Below are 21,143 nucleotides of genomic sequence, written 5' to 3' on the forward strand. Positions count from 1 at the left end.
CGCAGGCGGATGGAAACGAAGTTGGCGGCCTCGGCTCCTGGATTTCCTGGCCCTTCTGTCGAGAGCAAGCCCCCAGATAAAGATCACATAGGAAAATGAGCTCCTCTGTGGCTTTTCAGAAGCAAGCCCCAGTGGGATGGAATGGGCAAAATCCAGACTGTGGGAAACTGAAACAAACGATCTGGTTCTGGAACAAAAACGCTGCAGGGAAAAACCAGGGATGGAGGGGAAGCCTGTTCAGTGAGAGACTTCCTGTCATGTTGAGGAGAAGCCAGGCCCCGAAGGCTGTAGCCACATAATTCCGTTCACATGACATTTGGGAAAAGGCAAAAGTACAGGGACACAAATAAGATCATGGTCACTAGAGGTGGGGGTGGGTGGGTGTTAACTGCAAAGGGACACGGGGTGGGGGGAGGGGGTCACAGGGATTTTGAGTAAAAGGAATTTATTCAAAGTCCCTCCCCCTCCCCCCCCAATCAACACTTAAAGACAAAACTCACAGGTGTTCTGCACTTGGCCCTAACTGTTTTTCTAGGTCAAGGTGCCCTACATTCTCAGAAAACAGACCCCAACTACAAAATGTATTCTCCTCTAGCCTAACCACAATCTGCATCCCAGATGAGCCCCCTCCAAAACCCTGCCACTTTCTGTTCTGCCTGGCCAAGAAGCAAGCCCCTCCCCATAACCTCCCCCCCCCTCCCCCCGGGGCACAGCTGTGACCCTTATCACATCCTTAAAACAAAAAACAAAAAACGATTACAAGGTCCAGCCCGACCGGGGGTGACACCTCTCTTGATGTCTGGCCGTCCTCCCTTGGCAAGTGAATAAACTCTGTCCTGCTTGTTGCCCCACTCTTTGTGCAATTCTTTGCCGCCCACCATCACCGGCCACCCTAACACGTGCAGTGTTCTAGATCTTGATCGTAACACTGGCTGCACAACCGCATACCTCTGTTAGGACTCATCTGCACATAAATTATACCTCCACATACCTGGCCCTCCGAGGGAGGGAGACTTTTAAGATTTATTTATCAACGGCAGTGCAGCTGCAATCTTGTTTAGATCCTGAGTTTTTGAAGAAGTGTGAAAAAAATAGATACGGATCGGTCAATCAGGGAACGACAAACAAACGCTCCTGGGTGCCTGAGAGTCCCGAAGCTTGCCGCTGGCTCTCAGGGGTGTGAGGACAATGGCACAGAGTTGTGTTCAAAAAGGAGAGGAGAAGACCGAACTATTTTCACATTTCACATGAAGTGTTTCCAGTTTGCTAAGAAATCCTCATTCCTTTATTCAGGATCCACATATGACTGATTACGAAATAGGACTGCTTTAAGATAAGCCAGGAGCAGCAGGGACGGGAGGAAACGAGCCTCCACGGTGGGTGGGGGGCTGTGTTCACATCTTCTGGGCTCTGTCCTTTGGCGTTTGTTTGAAACATTCCGCAATAAAAAGCTTTGTTTTTCTTTAAGGCACTCTCAGGCGCCAGACGTGAGGCCAGAGGTATGTGCGGAGGCCACTTGGGTGCTTCTTGCCTCCAGCAGAGCAGAGGAGGAGCCCAGCGGCCCGGGCTGGCCACCTGCTCAGCTTTACCACCACTGGCGGGCATCACCGTGGGGCCAGAGCCTCGGATTCTTTTTCAAGAGAAGCTGAAAGTCTGGGTTTGATGTGCCACCCTTTTCATCGTTCTAATTTCAAATAATGTCGTAATTTAAAAATGTAAAACTCCCTTGGGGCGCCTGGGCGGCTCAGGCCTCTGGAGCCTGCTTCCGATTCTGTGTCTCCCTCTCTCTCTGTCCCTACCCCGCTCACAGTTCTCTTTCTCTCAAAAATAAACATTAAAAAAAAAAATTTTTTTTTAATTAAAAAATAAATAAATGAAATAAAATAAATAAAAAAATGTAAAACTCCCGTGTAAGCCAAGGTCAGCCCGTGGGCCACTTTGCCCAAGAGGCAGCCACAGGTACATGTTAGTGCTAGTCCAACAGTGGACCCGGACTGGAATGGGACGCTGTCTCTGCATCATGGCAGGCAGAAATACAAATGGCCATGCGACAAGAGGGGTGCTCCACGCAGGGCGCTGTGTTACGTGTGCGAGCAAAGTGGGGGCTCCGGGGGGGTCCTGGAGCTTCAGACTCCCGTGGGAACCATCACACCCCGGGCGCCCTGCGACTAAGAGCTGCCCTAGCGTGGAATGCTCTGTCCAGAGGCACAAGCTGAGTGAAGGCTGAGGACTAAGTGTGAGTGGATGGCAAGGAGCCACTTTCGGGATTATTACCACCATCACTAAGAGAACGTGCTGCTCTCTTGAACAAGCCTTTAATTGCTATTAATATAACTCAGAAGACCTCCCTGGGGTAAACAACTATGTTTGTGGATTAAAAGGTTCAATACTGAAGGGCACCTGGGTGGTTCAGTTGTTTGAGCGTCCGACTTTGGCTCAGGTCATGATCTCACGGTTCGTGAGTTTGAGTCCCACATCAGGTTTGCTGCTGTCAGCACAGAGCCCTCTTCGGATCCTCTGTCCCCCTCGCTCTGCCCCTACCCCACTTGCACATGTGCGTGCGCTCTCTCTCTCTCTCTCAAAAATAATAAATATTAAAAAAATAAAAAAATAAAAGGCTCAATACTGTAAAGTGCCAATTAATTCATAGATTTGATCCAATACCAACTAAAACCCCAGCAGGGTTTGTTTTCTCCCCGCTTTGGTTTTGGTGGACATTGACATTCTGGTCTAAAAGTTACATGGAATGTCAAGGGCCTGAAGAAGACAAAAGAATCTTAGAAGAGAACAAAGCTGGGGGACTTGGCCTACAGATTATCAAGTCCAGAGTGACTATGGGATCACAGAAAATGGAACAGTGTGGTCCCGATGAAGCAACAGAAAACAGATCCATAGGACAGAACAGTCTAGAAACTGACCCGCATACAGACAGTTACCTGATTTATATCACCAGTGACACTGAAGGGCAGTGGGAAGAGAATGGCCTTTATAACACCTCGTGCTGTGTCCAGTGGATGGATGTCCGACGGGGGAAAAATGAACCTCGAAGCACCACACACAACTTGCCAAAGCCAAGTCAACGTCAGCTGCATGGAGGTCTAAGTTTACAGGCTACACAAAGGAAGCTTTCAGAAGGAAACATAAAGAGAACGGTTTTTAGGACCATGGGATAAGTTACGATTTCTTAAACTGGACACAGAACCATCAACCGTCAAGGTTTAAAGTCAACCAAAAGGTTGAGGAATTGGGCTAAGTGTAAGTCAATTGGGCTAAGTGTAAGTGAGGAATTGGGCTAAGTGTAAGTAATTGATGAGTGCCGCTCATCAAAAGGCACCAGTAAGAGAGTAAGGAGCAAGTCACAGAAGCGAGATCGTATCTGCAGTGCATTTATCTAACAAAGGCCTCATATCTAGACTATAAAGAACCCTGGCAAATGAACAGGGCCACCAACCCAGTGGAAGAAACGGGCAAAGTCTTGAGCAAACAGATGTTCACAAAGGTATCTAAATGGCCAATAAACATTATGACAGACAAGGTCGTAGGTCTTCAGGGAAACACAAATCACGACGGGATGCTACTGCACGCCTGTTTGAGTGGCTACGATAAAAAAGGTGATAAAAGTAAGCGTGAGGAGGGGACGTGCCCGTGACCTGCCAGTGCCACGTCACAGCACACACGGAACAGAGACACGGCCTTATGGGGACTAAAACACACCTACCAGAATGTTCACGGTAGCACTGTTTGCAACTGTTCTCCCGACCGGGAACCGTCGAAATGTCCGTCATCATCAGAAAGAATAAATCACAGATTATTCACAGAATGGAATACCAAATGCGACCAAAGAACTCCACGTAAACCTCAGAGTGCATGCTCCGTGACACAGACAACATGGGGCCATTTTGGTTACACACGTCCTTCAAACCGTGCACTACGACCCGTGTCCTTCTGTTTGCGTGTTATATACACTGCAGCAAAAAGGTGACGAACAAAACAAAACAGTCCTTCCAGAACTGACCTTCCCTCTGACCCTCCCTGGTCTCTTGCTCCTCGCCTCCCCTCGTCGGCCACGGGGACCAGAGAGACAGAGGAGTGGCGAGTGGCCTCACCCTGCTACCCACAGCTCATGCTCAGCCTTAACATGAGAAACAAAAGCCTAAGAGAAAAAGCCAGCATCTTCCTTCTAGCAGCCTGGCCTCTCTTCTCTAGTCACCCCATCCCCTGCTGCTTGCAAAGGGTCCAAATCTCTACACTTTGGGTTTTGCTCTGCTCCCTTGCTCTGCCTACGCCCAGAGGCATCCTGTCTCCCCGTTTCCCAAACCTGCTCTGAGCAGTTGCCTGGTGCAGACTCTTCACACCCAGCCAGGCCCGCGTGTCCCATCAACTGTGCCCTCACTGTGCAAGCCCCGGGACTCCCTTTCCTGGCCTCCCCATCTCTCTCGGGCCCACGTCCTGTAGTGCCCCCCACCACCTGCCTCCCGACGACCCTCCATCCACCCCCCACGCAGTCCACGAGAGGCCCTGCTGAAATCAGGCAGCGTGGCGAAGGGGGAAGTGTGGCTTGTGGAGTCTGCAGGTGTGGCTTGATAAGCTGGCTCTGCGACTTGTAAGTGACGTGACTTGGGCAAACTCCGCGGCTACTTGCGTCTCAGCTACCTCATCGGCAAAGTGGGGTAATAAAGCCTTCCTTGTAGGGCTCTTGTGAGACAGGATGTGATATTAATAGTAAGGATAAAAGCAATAATACGTGCCATTCAAGGGCAAGGCCATGACCAAGAGCACCAGGACCTGGGCAAAGCGCTCACTGATGATGTCATTTCAGTGTCAGCCCCATGAGATAAGGACGCTTATCGTTTCCAGAGCACAGACATAAAAAAGATTAAGTCACGGCCAACGTCTTCACGTGCCTTCTAGGTGATGGAGGCAGGACTAGAACCTTTGTCACCCAAGTCTGGGCCCTAGAACATACCCCCTGCACTATGAAGAGGTCCCCTGCGGAGGGTACACATGACCCGGCCCCAGCAGGCTTCCACATGGTATATCGAGGGACAAGAGGCCCTGTGGAGCGAGCAGACACTGAAACAGGAAGGCTGAAACTTCAGGATTACGAAGAGGGAAGGGCAGTTTTAGCATCCCCGCAAAGAGACAGAATCTACAAACTTTAGGCTTTTGTTTTTATTTCAGGTCCATCTCATGAGGCTGGAGAGGTGACGGGGAGGACGGTGGCTCCATGTGCTCCTATGGCACGCCCACGTCCTCTCTTGGAGTGCGGTGGGACATCTCCGCTTTACAGACAAGGAAACTCAGGGCCACTGGAAACTGGGACCCGGACACTGATCCCTTATCTTGAGTACCACATTCCCCACCCCCCCAAATACTTTCCACCCCAGGAAGGCACCTGGCTGGACCAGCCCCGGATGCAAGAGGCCAGATTCCTGCTCGCCTGCCGGTCCCTTCCGCTGGCCCTCTGCGGGCAAAGCCCTCTGAGCCTCGGGATGTGGCAGCACCTTCTAGGACCTGCTCAACACCACCTCCCTCAGCACACCCTCCTGCCCCCTCTTTCTCAGAGTTCCTGGAGCCTGTGTCTCCTGGCCTGGCCCCGAGACTTCCCAGCCACGCCCTGCCCAGCGTGCCGGGCTGTCGCAGAGGCCATGCTTAGGCGATGCACACAAAAGCATTTCATAAAGCATTTCTACAAGTACCTCTGAACGTCCTGACGGCTCAGTTTTGTTAATGTAAACACCACCTTTGTCTTCTTGACACGAAATACACTCTGACAGACTCAGCAGCCACCAGCACCAGGAACGTACTAGGTGCCGTCACCTCCAGCACCTCACTTAAGGCTCACACGAGCCCCAGGAGGTGGGGTCATTCCCCTCCAGAGGGGAAAACTGAGGCAAGGTGAAGGGAGGACCTCACCCAGGATGTGAGCTCGAACACAGGGACTTCCTCTATTTTATCTGTGGCTACCTGGGGCAGAGCGGGGCCTCAGTGGATATCTGCTGAGCTTTCGGCAAACAGGAAACTAATGTCCTGTCAGTGGTACAAGAACTGAGTCCTTTGAATATCTCCTGTGATGCTTGAAGACCGTAACTTTTCCAGGGGAGACAATGGTTACCAAAACTGGGAGAGGGAATTAGGAGGGGATGTGACCCCGAGCGCCCAGCCTGCCCAGCCTGGGGAATCCTGGCCCCGAGTGTGTGAAACCACGGCCTGCCCCTGAGACCCACTCCCGGCAGGACTCAGGGAGCCCCCAAGGGCAGGGCTGGGCCCCAGGGCTCCCTCCGCCCAGGGCCTCACTCAAAGCTGCCTGCAGGTGTCCAGGGTTGGAGTTTGGGTAGAACATAGCCAACAGCGAATGTGAAGAAGTGACCTGATTGCAGGAAGGATTTGGAACTCAGTCTTGGGGGGACAGTGGTTTCGTCACCATATCACTCCTTCACTGTCCTGTTTTTATAGCTAACAACCATCTGCACTCTTAATATTTTCATTAAGCTAATTTACCTTTGTACTTAAACTTCTTACAAGAAGGCTTTCTGGAAGGTTGAAAAACATCAGTAAAGTAAAAAGAATATGGGGGCACCTGGGCAGCTTAGTTGGTTAAGGGTCCGACTCTTGGTTTTGGCTCAGGTTTATGAGATCGATCCCCATGTCAGGCTCTGCGCTGACAGTGAGGAGGCTGCTTGGGATTCTCTCCTTTTCTCTCTGTCCCTCCCCTGCTTATGCTCTCTCAAAATAAACTTAGGGAAAAAAAAAAAAAAACATTAAAAAACAAACAGTGCCATTAGTAAACTCAAGCCGGAGACTGTGTGTGATACTGTGACTTATAATAAATACGAATTTGGGTTTTGTACTGTTTCTGGCACAGAGCTCCTAAAACCCTTGGCATTTCCTAAGTGATAAAAACAATAAAGGTGTCTTCCTTTCCTCATAACCAGCCCCTTTCAGCCACTCTGGAGTTTATGTGAATAAAGCAATTTCTGGAAAGCCCTGAAGGATGGGGATGGTTGCCAGGGGGAACCAACCATGTGGTCAGAGGGTGTGAATTTCCAGGCCTGCTGCTGACCTCCGGGGATGGGGGGACTGGTGGGTGAATGAACCCCCAGCGGCAGATGGTTTAATCAGTTGCATCTGCACCTACATTAAAACCCAAGAGCACAGGGTTTGGAGAACTTCAAGTGTCAGGCTGCTGAACACTTCCTTGGAGGTGCTGGGAGGGTGGCGCCCCCACCGAGGGTGTAAAACTCCGCAGCTTTCCCCATACCTTGCCCTCTGCATCTCTTCCATCTGGCTGTTAAGGACTTCTTTCTTTCTTTCTTTAATGTTTATTTTTGAGAGAGAGAGACAGAGCAGGAGCTGGAGGAGGGACAGATGTCACCATAAAGCCTGACGTGCAGCTTGAACCCATGAACCGTGAGACCATGACCTGAGCCAGAGTCGGACGCTTAACCAACTGAGCCACCTAGGCGCCCCTGGCTGTTACTGTCTTCTATCCTTTAAAATAAACTGGTAACCTTGTAATAAGGAAACTGCTTTCCTGAGCTCTGTGAGCCACAGCAGCCAATGAATCAAACCTGAGGAGGCTGGTTTCTAGCTCTGGTTTCTAGCTGATAAGTACAGGTGATGCTGGGACTTGAGACTCGTGTCTGAAGCTGGGGGCAGTCTTGTGGGACCGGGACCCCCACCCGGAGGACCCGAGGCTAACTCCAGGCAGACGGTATCACACCTGGAGGCATCCCAAGGGTGTGCAAGAACTCCCCATACATCTGGTCACAGAACTATTCAGTGCGGGTCTCGAGGAGAAGAGAAAACCAGTTTTCCTCCTCTGCTGTCGCCCCCAAAGCTCTAAGCTTGAGGCTGCTCTCTTCAATTGAAAAGGGAAATTGGCAAGCGTTAGGTGGTAAAAATGCTTCAGCACCAAACTGCAACCCTGTCCGTGTCAGTGATGCCACAGGACGGAAAGACAGTGAGCTGCACCTCCCGACGTGGTCCTTTGCCAACAGCTCCGCTACAACCCATCTGTTCACAAAACTGTCACAGACAGAAAGATCACGGGCCTGGGGTCAAACATGAACCGGGTGCCGGCTGCAGCTCTGCCCTGTGCTAATGACCTCGGGCAGTACTTGTAGTGCCCCTGAACCTCAGCTTATCTACCTGTGAAATGGCACCTTGTACTCTGGTCCCTGTGAGGTGCCAACGAGAGATTCGAACAAGCGGACAGACGTAAAAGAACCTCGTAAACTCTAACGCGCTGTGGAAACACGAGGGGTTAGGCTAAGGTAGCTCTGAGGCACAGGCCACCGATAAGGCGATGTCCCCGATTGAGCCCCAAATGCTGCAAGGCCACCTGCACCTCTGTCGCCTGGCTCTCTCCTGACCGAGGTCTGAGGACAGGGCACCGCTGGGACTGATGGACGGGCTCTGGAACGCAGAGAGGGATCTGGAGCACAGTCACTTACACTGGCTGAATTCTGGTGAACTCGGGGATTTCGTCTTTTTTCTTTCTGAAGAGGAACCAGTAGGTCAGGAGGCCCATGATGAGTGAAAACAGAATCATGTCCGTCATGCTGAAAAGAGACACTTCTTCAGCCACTGTCTCAGACACGGTGGCGCTGGCATCCACGTTGGAATCCCCCATGGCGAGAGGAATCTGCAGGGAGAGAAAGGGACACGTATGAGCAGGGAGAAGTGGGGTCTGCCTGAGGCCCACGGGGGCGCACCCCCACCCCTCAAAGCTTCAGCCTGGGTCTCAGGGCCCCAAGGGCTGCAGCAGCAGGCAAGGCACCGGGGCAGGAGCTGCTGGCCCCTCCAAGACACAGGTGCAGCCTTGGGTGGAAACTAAAATATTAAATGGCCCTGTGGAGTCCAAGGACGTCCTACAGATGGAGCTGGGACTGGGCCCCCTGCAAATAGAGAACAGAAGCCACAGGCTCTCAGGGACACCGAGCCTCCTCCAGCCCCACATGGGCTTGGTTCCACATGAGAACAGGGACCATTTCGGGGCAAATCTTTTCCCCAACTGTGTAACAGGCCTGGGTGGCCCTAAACCCTGTACATTCCAAAGGCCTCCAGGGCTGGCCCTTGGACGGCTGCTGGGAAATCACTTCTGAGCCCTGGGAAGACGCCGCCTGATGAGCGTGGGCCTTACAGATGGTTTACTGAGACACTGGGCCAGGCTCAGATGGTTTACGTTAACCATGCCATTCAGGATGAATGGCTGGGGTTCTGGATCGCATCGTCTGGGTTTGACGTCCGGGATGTGGGAGACAGGGTAGATGAGGTTAGCGATGCGGCACTCCACGCCTGCTAGGCTGACTCCCATACAAACCCCACACATGAAGGCGCCGATGAGCTCCCCTGGTTGGTAACACTTTATACGTGTCGCCACGTGTCGTTGCTGGGAGTGTTAAGCCCTGGCTGCTGACTCCAGCGGGCAAGGCCAACTGGAAGCTCGTGCCTGGTTTCTGCCGGACTCAGCCTATGGAGCCTTCTCCTTTGCTGGTTTCTGTCTGTGCCATAATATCCTTCTACCATAATAAACTGCAACAGGGGGTGAGAGAGCTTTTCTGAGCTCTGCGAGTCCTGGCGAATCACGGAGCCTGACAGTGGTCCCAGGGACCCTCAGCACACCAACCTCATTTGTTCCCTGGAAAGATGCCCCCCCTGGTCCTGCCACCACTGAAACCCGGCAGAGAGGCAGGTCCGAGTCCACAAAGGGCAATGCGGGGAACCTGAAAGCCCGGCAGGACGCTTCTGCCACTTATCGAGGCTGAGCTCACCTCTGCAACCTCGTCACTCGATTTAGCAATTGCCGCTGTTAACCAAGTGGGCAGCTCTCACCACTACCAGGCTTCCCAGCCTCAGCGGGGAAAGCCTTCGTCACATCTCGGCAGCTCAGGCACACGAGATTGCCTCACATCTGCCTTCCGCTCGCTGTCCCGGCCGCTGGGAAACTCCAGGGTTGGCCCCCGCAGCCGCTCTGGCATCCGAGGGCCCCAGCACCAGCTCTGCCCTTCTGGGGCCTGTCGGGCACGGGCCACTCAGAGCAGACTCTTGGGCTCAGCTGTCTGCTTTCTCGTTCATCTGAGGTGCTTTTCTAATGACTCAGTTCCCGCGATAATCATATTTGATATATTTCATATTCAAGGATGAACTCATGCACGTTGAAGATTTATTCAATGTTCGTTCTGCACATTCTCCTGGCCAACCCTGCCAGTGTGGTCTGGCACACCCACAAGTCTTCTGTCTGCCAAGCTCTCACAGAACCATGGAGGGAGAGGATCTGTCCCACAGGGTCATGCCGTGCAGACCCTCGGAGCCCGGCTGACACAGGAAAGCCCCCCTGTCCCCCACCGGCTCACAGAACAGCAAACGTCAGCTCCCTGTCCCATGGCCTTTTCTCCCCCTGACTCAGGTCACCCAGCCCCCCTTACTGCGGGGAGACTCCTGGCCATGAAGGAAAATGACCAATGATCGTTTCCTGACACCTATGTGAGCTGCCCACGCCATCTAGAAAGCTCATTCTGCAGGGGGCTCCCGCAGGGATGGTGTGCCGGAGGGCAGTGGATTCACAGTCCCACATTTGGTTCCAGCTGCCCAGGCCACTGCCACAGACCTCTAAGGGGCCTGCTCCATACAGAAGCCAGAGAGAGCCTTTTAAAAAGTAAGCCAGATCATGTCACCTCCCTAACCCAAATCCTCAAATGGCTTCATGTCCTACTGAGCACAAAATCTAAAAGCTCTGCCCCCTCCACCTTTCTTACCGCTCTCACCTCTCCTCACCAGTCACACTGGCCTCCCTGCTACCCCTCAAGCCTCCAGGTCTGCTCCTGCCTCAGGGCCTTTGCACACGTTAATGCTGCTGCCTGGACTCCATTCCTCTAGTTATCTGTAGGGTTCTCTCCCTCACTTCGTTCAGATCTCTGCTCAGATGTCACCATCTCAGAGAGACTCTGCCTCAGTATAGTTTCTGGTCGTTCTCCCTCCCCATACTCCCTTCTCAGCACCGATCACTACCTGGCATTATGTTATACGTTCCTTCCACTGACTGCAGGGTCAGCCCACAAGAGCAGGACTTCATTTTGTTCACAGCCTGACATACAGATTACCGGGTGGCTTTATAATCTGCAAAGCATCACACAGATAACACATCATTACCTCAGTTTGTGAGGCTACGTGCACTTTCCTTCCCTCTGGCTCTGATACCTGACCATACTGCCTCCTTCGGCATCCGGGCCACTCCCCTCAAGTTCAGAGGAAGAACCCCATACATTCTTGCACCCCAGGGAGACGACCAGGCACTGCCCGCCGGGATGCTGACTCCCTGCAGCAAGCCAGGGTGGGGCTCAGGCCCTGAGGCCTGACCGGGACGGGGGACAAGGCCAGCACTCAGGGGTCTCAAAAGCACTGAGAGCAGCTTTGACTGCAAGGTGTAAAACTTCAGACAAGAGCGGCAGAGGAGCAGTAGAAAAGACCCGGAGATCATGATCATTTTATCCGAGGCCTCCTTCTACTCTGGGGAAGTGAAGGACTTCCCACAAGTCTTCTCACAAGGACTGCTGAAACCAAGAAAGGGGCCCCAGCTTCCCAGGGGAGGGCTGTGTTCAGGACCCATCTAGGCAGGATGACCTAAGAGACACGAGCCTTTCCCCTGCTCTGCTGTGAGCTCCCGAACGAGGAATAGTATTGGAAGTACCTCTGTATCTGGCACAGAGTGGAAAGGAAGGACTGGCAGACTGGCAAGAAGGAAGCCACGCTGAGAGGAAAGCCCTTTACCCCTATGCTTCCCATTCGAGGACAGCAGCAGTGTGACTGGGGCTGAAGCCATGAACAGCTGCTAAACCATTATTTTCACACCGAGTCACTGTTTTCACACTGAAGCACACACACAAGACACCCACCTATATCCCCAGCCTAAGTCTCTGCACCCCTGCCCCAGTGCCTTTACACATGCCTGAGACGCTTTTCCTCCAGTTGCTTCCTGACAATCTCAGCTCGACTGTCACTCCCAAGCACTGTGCCAGGGTCATACTTTCCTGGCACAGTGCCTGGCACACAATCTAATGCAGAATAACTACCCGTGGAATGGATGGAAGGTGTCAGTGAATATATTATGACACGTGAAATATAAAATTTGCATGAACCGATAATACATAACAAGCAGATTTAAAAGGCATCTGGTGTTGGCGGTGTGCCCAAGTGGTGATCTGCTAGGACAGAGGTTCCCAAACTTTCTCTGCTCACGGAGCCCCTGGTAGCTTAGTAAAATTTCCACGGTCTCCCCAGGCCCGTGGCTACTTTGTTTATGAAGCAGTCAGGTCCAAACAGCCCCTGAAAACCCAGCCTGGCAAAGACACAAGTCGGCCAAAGAAAGGCAGCGTGAGCTAAGGTTCAAAACTAGCAACCCAAGCTGGTATACTTCACACAGAGTTTGACAGATGTCACTTGCACCGCGCTGGTAGATTAGGTGCCTCTGGGAGTGTGCCCTGAGCCACCTCCACACGATCTGGTATAAAACCACTCTCCTCTGATGGCTGAAAGATTGTGATGAGAAAATCTTGGACGTCCTGCTTTACAAGAATGTTCCCCACTTCAAGTATGGCAGGGTGACTGACTGCAGGACAGTCCGTCAGAGACCCTCCAAGGAGACTCTGGGAGCCCTGTGCACTCTTTCTGCCCTGGAACAGTCTCTAATCCGTAGGCCGTTTCTTCTTTCCACATTTAGTGAAATGGAGGAACGCTGGGAAGTGCAGAGCTCTTGGGGTCAAAGGCAACACTTGTCCGCAGCAGAAACAAAAAAACAAAACCAAAAAGGAAAATGTACATGAGAAAACAGAGCAACTTCTTAACCGGAGCAGGCTCTCGGCCACAGGGCTGCGGCTTGAATGTTCTCCTCTGGAAAATTGGGCACGGAAAAAAGGGCACATCAGATCTGATCTTTTACTACAAGTTAGGTCTGTACATAGAGCTTTTGTTTTTATCATAAAAGAACATTACACGGGCCGCCTGGGTGGCTCGGTCGGTTGGGCGTCCAACTTCGGCTCAGGTCATGGTCTTGCGGCTCTGGAGTTCGAGGCCCGCTGTCAGGCTCTGTGCTGGCAGCTCGGAGCCTGGAGCCTGCTTCGGATTCTGTGTCTCCCTCTCTCTCTGCTTCAACCCCAGTTACACTGTCTGTCTGTCTGTCTGTCTCTCTCAAAAATAAATAAACGTTAAAAAAAAAAGAAGACAATTACATACAGAAAAGGACATATGTAGGTAGGCAGACAGATACGAGAGAAACCATTCCTCCTGAATTTCAACAGGTGATGCCGCAGGCCAAGGGTGACTCGTCCTGGCACGTCTGAAAAGGCAAACGAGGCAGAAGGGCCCTTTCTCCATCTGACTCTTCACAACACCGCAGCGTAAAATCATCCTCAAGGAAGTACTTACGGCTTTGCGTTTACTGTATGCAATTTCTGGTCAGTAAACAAGACTGATTGAGCAACCCGGCACCGACACCGGGGTGAGCCGGTCTCCTAAAGCAGCAACGAGGAGGGAAGAAGCCTGAGCAAGCGATTTAGTTTGTCCCTCAGGCGTGCACATCACCCAGCGGCAGTCACCGGCACCTTACGGCGTCCACCCTCAGCTGCGGTGGGAATAGCATCTGCTCAAGTTCACAAATCTCTGCCAATGAGTAGTGGTTTCAAGATGAGGGGAGACCGGGGCTCCTGGGTGGCTCAGGTGGTTACACGTCCGACTCTGGCTCAGGTCATGATCTCACGATCTCAAGAGTTCTAGCCCTGTGTCGGGTTCTGCACCGACACTGTGGAGCCTGCTTGGGATTCTCTCTCCTCTCTCTGCCTCTCCTCCACTTGCGCTCTCTCTCTCTCTCAAATAAATAAACTTAAAAAAAAAAAAAGGTGAGGAAAAACCCTCAAGGGAGCCAAGCCTGCTCCCGCCTAATAGCTTATCCTCCAGAGATGGGGGGGGGGGGGGTGCTCAGGGGAAGGGCCCTCCCCAAGGCGGCCTCTAAAAAGCAGGGCTCAAGAAAGCAGCAGATTCCTCTCTAGCAACTTGCCCACCAAGTTGATCCTGCAAACCGAGACACGGCCGGTGTGGATTTCTCTGGAGTTACCATTTTTAGGGTTCACTTGGTTTCTTGAATCTGTAGGTTTGAGGACTTCCAGCCATTATTTCTTTGACTATCTTTCCAGCTCCCCACCCCCCTTTCTCTACTGCCAGGATGATGATGATGTAAACGTGTTTTGTGACGGGTCCTCCAAGTCCCTGAGGCTCCATTCACTTTTTTCCGCCTCATGTCTCTCCGTTGCTCCCCGCTGACTAGATAATTCCATCAAGCACTCTACCTTCAAGTTCCCCTGTCTTCACCATTCTACTATGGCACCATCCATGGAGCTCTCGCCATGGTATTTTTCAGTTCTAAGATGATTGTCTGGCTCTCCTTTATATCTTGTAGGACTCCAACATCGATGTCACTTTGATCAGTTGTTTTTTTCTCATTCAAGTTGAAATTTTCCTAGTGTTCAGTACGGGAGTGATTTGTGATTGTGTCCTGGGCATTCTGGGAATAGCGTTGTTACACTCTGAGTCTTATTTATATGCTCTCTTTCATCGGATCTTCTCTGCCACCATGAGGGTTGGGGGATGGAAGGCGCCAACTCATTGCTGTCATTCATAAGCATGTCCCAGCCGGTACAACGCCATGGGGGAATAAATTGAGCTCTGAGGAAGGTGAAGGTAAGATCATCTGAGACAATCAAAGAAGGGACACCCAGGGACTAGCATCATGAAAAAATGACCCAGGCCCAGCAGCCAGATAAGGAAGATAAGAGGGTTTAGACAGGGGAAGTGCATACCAAGGCTCGAACCGTAGAAGAGCAGTAACTACAGAATCCGGAGCGACTCAAGTGTGCTACGATGGGATGTGTTTGTATGTGTGGGTGCACAGGTGGTCAGAAAGAGACAAGCTTTTGGAAATAGGCCGAGACCAGTGTGCAAAGGGGCCAGGAGCCCTCTATATGTGTCTGGGGTCTTTGGGCCCTGGGCAGCCAGGGATAACCGGGCAGGGGTGTGGCATGATTACACCTATGCCCATTGGTAGGAACCTGGACAATGGTGCCTCCACCCACCATGTCAGTACAATCACGAGGCCTTGACCAAGGCATCCTGATCTGGAAAGTGCTCAGGCCAACATTCCACAGCACGCCCTAAATGCCCCCAGCTGATGACCCCCCCCCCCCCACACACACACAAAATGGGACTTGTGGGTGTGATCTGGAGACACATGACTGGGCCTGTATCTGATGCAATGATGTAAAAGAGGAAGGAAGCCAGGAGAACTGGATGTGTCAGAGCATGACTTGGCAAGAAGGAAGCAAGACAGCCAGCATTACTCAGCACAAATTGAGCTGACAAAGCCTAGAGGAGCAGACCACTGGGACTGAAGCTGCCATAGGGGACCACACCGGCTTGCTCCTACCACCTCCTCTGGGGCCACGGCCACCTGGCCTGAACTCCAAGTTCACAGCTCTCCTACACTCTTGGCAAATACTCCAGGGCATTTGGTGGGGATACTTAGTAACACCATTAAAAGTTAGCACAGGGCGGGGCGCCTGAGTGGCTCAGTCCGTTGAGCATCCGACTTTGACTCAGGGATCTGTGATCTCTCGGTCTGTGAGTTCGAGCCCCGCATCGGGCTCTGTGCTGACAGCTCAGAGTCTGGAGCCTGCTTTGGATTCTGTGTTTCCCTCTCTCTCTGCCCCTCCTCCACTCATGCTCTCTCAAAAATAAACATGAAAAAAAAAAAAAAGGAAAATGTTTTAAAAGTTAGCACAGGGCAACTGATGGGCACAACATACTTCACAGGAGCTCTATGAGATACTAGAAAATATATATATCAGTCTCTGCCTCCAGTTCCTGGGACAGAGCTCCTAAAACCCTTGTAATTGCCTAAGCGATAAAAGCACAAAGAGCATCTCTCGTTCTAATGAGACTCTGGGTGGGCTCCTGGAGGGGAGATGGTCACCAGAGAGACAAGGCATGACTGGCAGCTTGGAAATTTCAGCCCTGCCTGTCCCCTTCCCCAGAGAGGGAGTTAATGACTAAGCATGCCACCCGAGGAAGCGGGAGCACCAAGATCCCAACAGTACACGGTTCAGAGGGTGTCCACATACCAGCATGGTGATGCACCCCGACTCCTGCACTTGGGGCCCCTCCCAGACCCCACCCTGCGTATCTCTTCACCTTGTTGTTCACCGGTATCCTTTATCATGTCCTTTAATAACTGTAAGTGTTTTCCTGCGTGGCGTGAACTGCTCTAGCAAGTAAACTGAACTTGAGGAGAGGGTTGTAGGACCCCCCCCTTTTACTGCTGATTAGTCATACGCACAGGTGACAACCTGGATTTGCAATTGGCATCTGAAGTCGGGGGGGGGGGGGGAGCAGCCCTGTGGGACTGAGCCCTTCACGTGCGGGATCTGACATCAGCCCCAGGTAGATGGAGTCAGAGTTGAGTTCAACTGTAAGGGTACCCAGTTCCTGTCACAGAATTGCTTGTTGTGGGGGACCCCCACCCCCACATCTGGGGTCAGAAGTGCTGTGAGTGTGGGCTTTTCTCATATAAGGTCATACCAGTTCATCCCGCTGTCTAGACCTTTGCCTCAATTAATTCTTAATACAAATGAGGAAACGAGAAACACAGGAAGCTGGAGGACATGCCTTAGTTTGCTCAAGTTCTGGGCAGACCAGTTCTGAAGTCTGCTCTGCCTCTAGAGCATCAGCAGGAATAGGAGCGACAGGCTTTTGAGAAGCCCCAACAACAGTCAGAACCCTCCCCGCAGGGCAGCTTATGGTTCACACGACACATCCACGCAGGAGGCCTCAGCACGGACCACAGTACTCTGCTATGCTTGACAGAAGTGGGACCGGGGGGCCCTGGGTGGCTCGGTTGGTTTAGCGTCCGCCTCTTGATTTTTGCTCAGGTCATGATCCCAGGGTCGTGAGATCAAGCCCCGCGTCAGCTCTGCAATGAGTGTGGAGCCTGCTTAAGATATTTTCTCTCTCTCTCCCCTCCCTCCCTCTGCCCCTCCACTGCTCATCCTTGCTCTTGAGCTCTTTCTCTATAATAAAAAAAATAATGAGGGGCACCTGGGTGGCTCAGCTGGTTAAGCATCTGACTCTTGGTTTCAGCTCAGGTCATGATCTCATGGTTTGGGGGTTTGAGCCCCGTGTCAGGCTCTATGCTTACAGCTCAGAGCCTGGAGCCTGCGTCAGATTCTGTGTCTCCCTCGCTCTCTGCCCCTCCCCTGCTCAGGCTCTGTCTCTGTCTCTCTAAAATGAATAAACGTTAAAAAAAAATTTCTTAAAAAAAAAAAAAAAAAGAGAGAGAGGGATAGTTACAGAAGGGCTCCACATTTAGCATCAAAGACAAATTGAAACACAATCAGAAAGAGTCCCCAGGATGGGAAGTCCCCTGGGGCGCCCGGGTGGCCCAGTCAGGTAGGGGTCCAACCCTTGATTTAGGCTCAGGTCATGATTTCAGTGTTCTTGAGTTCGAGCCCCGCATCAGGCTTTGTGCTGACAGTGCAGAGCCTGCTTGGGATTCTCTCTGCCCCTTCCTTGCTTGTTCTCTATCTCTCTCAAAACAAATAAATGTTAAAAATAATTAAAAAAAAAAAAAAAAAAAAAAGAGTCCCAGGATGGAGCGGTCCTCAAAACATGCCACATGAGAAACAATACAGGAAGGTTTACCGTAAAGAGGATTCAGAGGCAGCGGGACCATCTGCTCTTTGGGTAATCAGAGAACAGAGGAGGGAGAAGCCTCCTGAGGGCAGAAGTGAGCCCTGGTAATGGGGGACAGAGATTTATACGCTGTTCAAGGAGAACTTTCTAATAAAGGAGTCTGAAGGGAGAATGAGCAGCTGTGAAGCAGGGCCCCCATCATAAGAGATGTGTCAACAGAAGGCTGGGTAACTCAATGACAGAGAGAGTGCCTGCCATCCCCGGAGCCTGGGAATAGACCAGCCAAGTGTATGCTCATTAACCTGGACTGGTTGAGGTTGGTGATTAAGGCCAGAGGGGCAAACTCCAAGTCTCTGACCTGAGTTAATACTGAAATATGGGTTCCTAGATCTCTTTCACGGAACCCTTTGAGACAGACAGACACACACAGTTCTAGTTCATAGTCAACAAGAGCCATGGAAAGCAAAGGCAGATGATGACACAGTGATGGGAGATCACACAGCACAGCCTAAGGACTCAGAAAAGAGGAAGAAAAACAGGGAGGCTGAGAACAGAGCTCTGAAAAAGGAAGGAGGACGTACTGACTCTCTGGATTAAGACACCAGTCCCAAGAACACTGGGGCCTCACACAGAGTGGGGCTTTCAGCTTTAATGAGGAGCCCCTTTGGGGCTTCTGCCTTCCCAGGGACGCATCATCACGTCTACACTGCGTCTTTACCCACCCACCTCGGTCTGCACAGACTCAAGATGTTACTGTTAGCAGTCCTGAAGAAGAGAGCAACAAGAGAAAGTATCGATCCCTGCAGCTATGAAAAAGGAGCGCACTACCCCCACCCACGGGAACAGGGCTGAATCTCACAGACACGATGCTGAACAAGAGAAGTCAAATATGTAAGAGCACCAACCGCTTATGGATGAACTTCAAGAAATAGACAGAAGTAATCTACAGGGACAGGCATCAGACTCGTGGTTACCTCTGGGGCCCGGGTCACGAGCGGGAGACACCAGGGACGCTCCTGGCACACTGGGCGATGCGCACTATCTTGCTCTGGGGTGGCAGCAGCAGGGAGTCTGCCCACGTAAAACTCCCGCGAGTGGCGCACTCACGGTCTGTGCCCTTGGCCGCGTGTGAGTCACACCGCAGCGCAAGTGTATGTCCACAACACAAAGGCACGTGTGCTTGGTCTCAGTGATGGAAAAGCATGTACATGTACACATAAAGTGACACGTTAGAGGATCGCCCCAAAAACAGTGCCTCAGGGATGAGGTTTTAATTTTTTTCTCACTTCCTTTTTAACGTATTATTTGTTTGCATTTTATTTTATTTTTATTTATTTATTTATTTTTTAAAAACGTTTTATTTATTTTTGAGACAGAGAGAGACAGAGCATGAACGGGGGCAGGGGCAGAGAGAGAGAGAGAGACACAGAATCGGAAGCAGGCTCCAGGCTCCGAGCCATCAGCCCAGAGCCCGACGCGGGGCTCGAACCCACGGACCGTGAGATCGTGACCTGAGCCGAAGTCGGACGCTTAACCGACTCAGCCACCCAGGCGCCCCTGTTTGCATTTTAAATAATGAGTGTGCGTTACTTACTGGACCAGAATATTTGAAAGCTGTTTTCTCATGGGAAAAAAAAAAACCAAAAACGTCCAGGCCTCTGGGTCTAGGGAGCCCTTTCTCGAGCTACGCCTCTCACTAGGACTGACAGCGTGCTCACTGCAGCTTCGAAGAACCCCAAGCTGGACGCTCAGGTGTCCAAGACACACAATGGGGGCTCTAAGCAGGGAGAACTATAGGCCTCTCACTGGAAGGCAGCCAAAACCTACTGAACATGAAAAGTTATATTCCTCTCGTGGAACCACTAACGAAACAGAAAAATTATGTATTTCTCCAGAAAAATGATCCAGAGGGATTTCCTCTAGGGAATGTCTACACTATGACCAGAGAGGTAAGTGTCTAAAGAGCTCTTTGCTTTGTCTTTTTTTTTTTTTTTTTTTTTTTTGAGAGAGAGAGAGTGCGCACACCTGTGCAAATGGTGGGGGAGGGACAGGAGAGAGAATCCTAAGCAGGCTCTGTGCTCCACATGGAGCCAGATGTGGGGCTCGATCCCACGACCCTGGGATCACGACCTGAGCCGAAACCAAGAGGCGGATGCTCAAGAGACTAAGACACCCAGGTGTCCCTGTCTGTCCGCTTTAATGAGATGGCTGGCATTCGTGACATTCACATGTTACATCGGAAATTAAAAATAAATACACGGCAGCTGGGTTTCTTACTGCTGTAGAAGGGAGCTACAAATGCAGACAGAAACGGGATGCCAGCTGCATTGTTGCACTGGAACTGGAGGGTGTGTGTGTGCATGGAAACGTGTGTGTGCGGGGGGTATTTCTTAGTTTTGTCTGCGGAGAGGGCCGAGTGAGGATACCCCAGGACCAAGGACCCATCCAACCCCCCCAGATCCTGGTTTCTAAACAGTGTTCCCCATCAGAAGGAACCAGGGCTCCCTGCAGAAATGGCCGACTCCAGAACTGGGACAGGAAAATAATGACTGGGTCTGGGTCACCTTGCAGTGCAGAAAAGTAATGAAGGGCTTAAAGAATGAGGGGGATGCGTCAAAAGGACGTAGGGTCCTGGAAAGGGTTCCCGCTGGCCAAATCTGGGACAATTTGAACACCTAAATAAATACCAGAGCGACAGATTAGAACCCATTGGACAAAAGAACAGGACACAAGTCAATACTGATATAAATAACTTGCAAGTCAAAGTTTGATGAGAAGGGAGGACAGCCTGGCTGATACCACCATAACCAAGTGATCCAAGGGAATGGCTCCAGGGGTGCCTGGACGGCTCAGTTGGTTAAGTGTCTGACTTTGGCTCAGGTCATGATCTCACGGCTTGTGAGTTCAAGCCCTGCATTGGGCTCTGTGCTGACAGCTCAGAGCCTGGAGCCTCTTCAGATTCTGTGTCTTTCTCTCTCTGCCCCTCCCTCACTCACTGTCTGTCTGTCTCTCTCTCAAAAATAAACAAACATTAAAAAATTAAAATAAAAAACAGTAATGGCTCCAATACTGGGACAAAGTGACACTGCCCACCACCTTTCATGGTGCTCTAAAGGACACAATGCCATTTCTGTGATACTCTGCCAAAAATACATAATCTGAATCTTATCATTGTCAGATCCACCCTGAGGGACATACTACAAAGTATGGCCTTTTTGGAAAATGTCAAGGGCAAATATTATAAGGAAATAATGAACTGCTTTAAGGCATAGAAGAGTGGTTACAGTCAAATGCAATCTTGGGCCAGGAAAAGAAAAAGAAACTAGTTTCTTTTGCTATAAGAGAGGTGAATGGCAAAATATGAATAAACTCCACATTCAGAAAAACTATGGTTATGTAAAAAAAAA

At 51.3% G+C, this 21,143-nt stretch overlaps 1 protein-coding gene across 2 annotated transcripts in view; it reads right to left on the reverse strand.

Moving 5' to 3' along the window:
- POR (cytochrome p450 oxidoreductase) overlaps positions 1-21,143 on the reverse strand; it is a 64,041-nt gene that overhangs the window by 21,017 nt on the left and 21,881 nt on the right. The window contains exons 1-2 of one of the 2 annotated variants that reach the window (XM_060649224.3): positions 13,234-13,389; positions 8,457-8,647 (exon numbers count right to left, since the gene is read on the reverse strand). In XM_060649224.3, the coding sequence (XP_060505207.1) occupies positions 8,457-8,647; positions 13,234-13,374 (332 nt within the window). In that variant the 5' untranslated portion in view covers positions 13,375-13,389. Of the gene's footprint in view, positions 1-8,456; positions 8,648-13,233; positions 13,390-21,143 lie in introns of those variants that run through there. The other variant, XM_060649225.3, reaches the window with a different exon arrangement.

This window comes from Panthera onca, chromosome E3, assembly GCF_046562875.1.
Source record: "Panthera onca isolate mPanOnc1 chromosome E3, mPanOnc1 haplotype 2, whole genome shotgun sequence".
Taxonomy (NCBI): domain Eukaryota; kingdom Metazoa; phylum Chordata; class Mammalia; order Carnivora; family Felidae; genus Panthera; species Panthera onca.